This window comes from Myotis brandtii, unplaced genomic scaffold (assembly GCF_000412655.1).
Source record: "Myotis brandtii unplaced genomic scaffold, ASM41265v1 scaffold601, whole genome shotgun sequence".
NCBI lineage: Eukaryota > Metazoa > Chordata > Mammalia > Chiroptera > Vespertilionidae > Myotis > Myotis brandtii.
In genome coordinates, this window is record NW_005370276.1 from 277,545 (window position 1) to 280,689 (window position 3,145).

At 52.6% G+C, this 3,145-nt stretch overlaps 1 protein-coding gene across 1 annotated transcript in view; it reads right to left on the reverse strand.

Annotated features, from left to right (window-relative positions):
- Positions 1-2,429: 2,429 nt before the first annotated feature.
- Positions 2,430-3,145, reverse strand: part of CCDC114 (coiled-coil domain containing 114) — a 29,090-nt gene continuing 28,374 nt past the window's right edge. The window contains exon 13 of the mRNA XM_014550419.1: positions 2,430-3,143. Within this exon, the coding sequence (XP_014405905.1) occupies positions 2,988-3,143 (156 nt within the window). The 3' untranslated portion in view covers positions 2,430-2,987. The remainder of the gene's footprint in view (positions 3,144-3,145) is intronic.

The window sequence follows — 3,145 nt, forward strand, 5'->3', positions numbered from 1 at the left end:
CCTTGACCGGAATCGAACCTGGGACCCTTGAGTCCACAGGCCGACGCTCTATCCACTGAGCCAAACCGGTTAGGGCTGTTTCTGTTTTTAAATGCTGGCTACATTTCCGAGTCTCCACTGACAAGGCAAGATAGAGTTTCCCACTGTCCTGGATGATCCCTGGTCACCAATTACGGTGGGAAAGGGTTGGTCCCCAGACCACGCGCCCCCAGTGGTATTTCTCAGGACTCACTGCCAGCTCTGATTTCCAAAAGAGGAACTGAGCTCAGAGAGGTGCAGACACACGTCCAAGGCCACACAGCTTGCAGGTCGCAGGGCCAGTTTCAGCCTCCTTCCTGGGGAAAACACTAAACACTCCACATTTTACTGCTATTGAGCATAATGTAATTCAGCCTTTTCTCCATTTTTGGCCGTAAGATTGAGTTTGCATGGGTCAGCTGTTTTCTTACACTGTATATATAAATTAACTAGAGGCCCGGTGCATGCATTGGTGCACATTGAAATTAGAAGAAATATTTTAATATATTTTTTTTATTGATTTCAGAAAGGAAGGGAGAGAGAAATAGAAATATTAATGATGAGAGAGAATCATTGATCGGCTGCTTCCTGTACACCCCCAACTGGGGATCGAACCCGAAACCCGGGCATGTGCCCTTGACCGGAATCAAACCTGGGACCCTTCAGTCTGCAGGCTGACGCTCTAACCACTGAGCCAAACCAGCTAGGGCTAGAAGAAATATTTTAGAGGCCAGGGACAGCAAGCTAACCTACCGGTTGGAGCATCTGCCCCCTGGTGGTCAGGGCACGTCATAGCAACTGGTCGAAGAAACAGTTGGGCACTTAGCATATTAGGCTTTTATTATATAGGATGACATTCCAGAGCTCCGATTTAAAAATGCAAGTCTTGCCCTGACCGGTTTGGCTCAGTGGATGGAGCGTCGGCCTGCGGACTCAAGGGTCCCAGGTTCGATTCCAGTCAAGGGCATGTACCTTGGTTGCGGGCACATCCCCAGTACGGGGTGTGCAGGAGGCAGCAGATCGATGTCTCTCTCTCATCGATGTTTCTGGCTCTCTATCCCTCTCCCATCCTCTCTGTAAAAAATCAATAAAATATATATATTTTTAAAAATGCAAGTCTTCATGTGGAACAAAATGAATGTGAGGTGGCAACAGTGACACCACAGAAACGGGTCCACACTACAAGTCAGGATTGTTTCCCTGAAGAGCCCGTTGTTACGCATTTACCGGGGGACCCCTGGGTAAGCCTCCCCAGGTCGTAGGCTCAGGTGAAGGGAGAGCAAGACCGATTGTCTGACAGGTGAGGAAACGCTACTTAGCTTTCAATTTGTCGTCATCACACTCAGAATCACAGACGTGTGTTACATTTACTGCATGCCATTCTAAGGCTTTACTGTATGGATTCTTTTCATTCTCAAAAAAATCCCTCAGAGGTGTGGACTGTTATCAACCCATTTGAGGGGAAGGAGACCCAGCGAATTACCTTCCTGGATTAGGGAGGAGGCGGATGGATTATCTGCCTTGATTTGGTTGCATTACATGTTGATGGGGTGTCCTAGCTGGTGTGGCTGTTGGTTGGGTGTCGTCTGGTGCGCCGAAAGATTGCCAGTTCAATTCCCAGCCAGGGCACATGCCTGGGTTACAGGCTTAACCCCGGTGGGTGGGGGGGAGGGGGGTGCAGGAGGCAGCCAATTGATGTTTCTCTACCGCATCGATGTTTCTCTCTCTCCCTTCCTCTCTCTCTAAAAATCAAAACTATTTTTTAAAAAAATGTTTGACAGGACATCAAACAGGAAAATGGCAGGAAAGAGTTTTCTGTGACGTTCGAACCGGTCTCACTCCCAAACCCGCCCCAGCAGGCAAGGGACACAATCTACTTCATCTCTGTGACCCGGGGGGGCGGAAACAGGGCCTCCACAAATATCCATTTCCCTCTCCTTCCAGACTGCACTTCCCACCACCCTTTGAAGTCGTGTGGTCACATGACCTGCTGGGGTCAAGAAATGTTCGTGGAAGTGATATGTGTCGCATCCAGGCCGGAGACTGAGAAGTCATTGCAGCTTGGCCGTTATCTCTCCCAGCGACAGCGACTGGGACACCAGGATGGATGGAGCAGAGCCCTGAGTGACCCCCACTAGGCCACCAGCACCGGCCAGTAGTAAACCTTTGTTGCATTAAGCCACGGAGATCCTGGGGTTGTTTGTTACTGCAGCATAACAGCCTGTCCTGACTGATACAGTGCCCAGTTCTCAGGAGAGCCTGAAATGTGGAGGCCTCAACAAAATGAATGAATGAATGAGTGAATGAATTAATGAATGAGTGAATAGGGCCATAAATTTTCCCCTGGGCTGGAGCTCAAGAAACAGCCATGTCTACGGGTCCCTCTCTCACACAGACACTTGTCGCCGGGCTGGGGTACAGTTGGGCTCTGCCCTTTATTTCCTGTGGTCACAGCTCATGCTGACCCTGAACTTTCTGCTCCAATTCTTTCCTCGGGGTCAGTCCTGGGGGCTCACGGGGAGGGCGAGGAAATGAGGAGCCACTGAGACAGGGACCTCGGCCGGGAGCGCCTGGGGGATGGAGACGAGGAGAAGGAACTAGAAATGGGGAAGCAGAAACGGGAGGTGGGAGGAGAACCAGGGGAGTCAGCAGAGACGGGGAGACAGATGCGAGACAAGACAGACACACAGCGAGCGGGAAACTTTTGACAACAAGAGACTGGGCGACCGAAAGGGAAAGAGGGCGGGGATCAGAGAGAGAGACCAGGAGACAGAGAGGAGATGAGGAAGAGCCGATGGGAAGGGACACAGGGACACAGGAAGTGGAAGTGGGGACAGCTGTGGGGGCAGAGGCAGGGCCGGGAGAAGATGGAGCCACAGGGAGGATGGGGGGCGCTAGGGGGGCAGAAGCACTCGAGAGGAGACGGCCTGCAGAGAGCAGGGAGGGCGGGCAGGTGCCCAGCCGTGGCTTCAGGACTCTTTGCTCTCCATGGAGCCTGGGCCAGTGCTGGAGGCAGGGCCAGGGCTCGACTCGGACCCCGTGCCTTTGCTCGGCAGGCCGCCGAAGCTCTCGGAGCCGCCGCTGGACTCCAGGTACCCCGTGGAGCCCAGGTAGCTGCTGGAGCTCA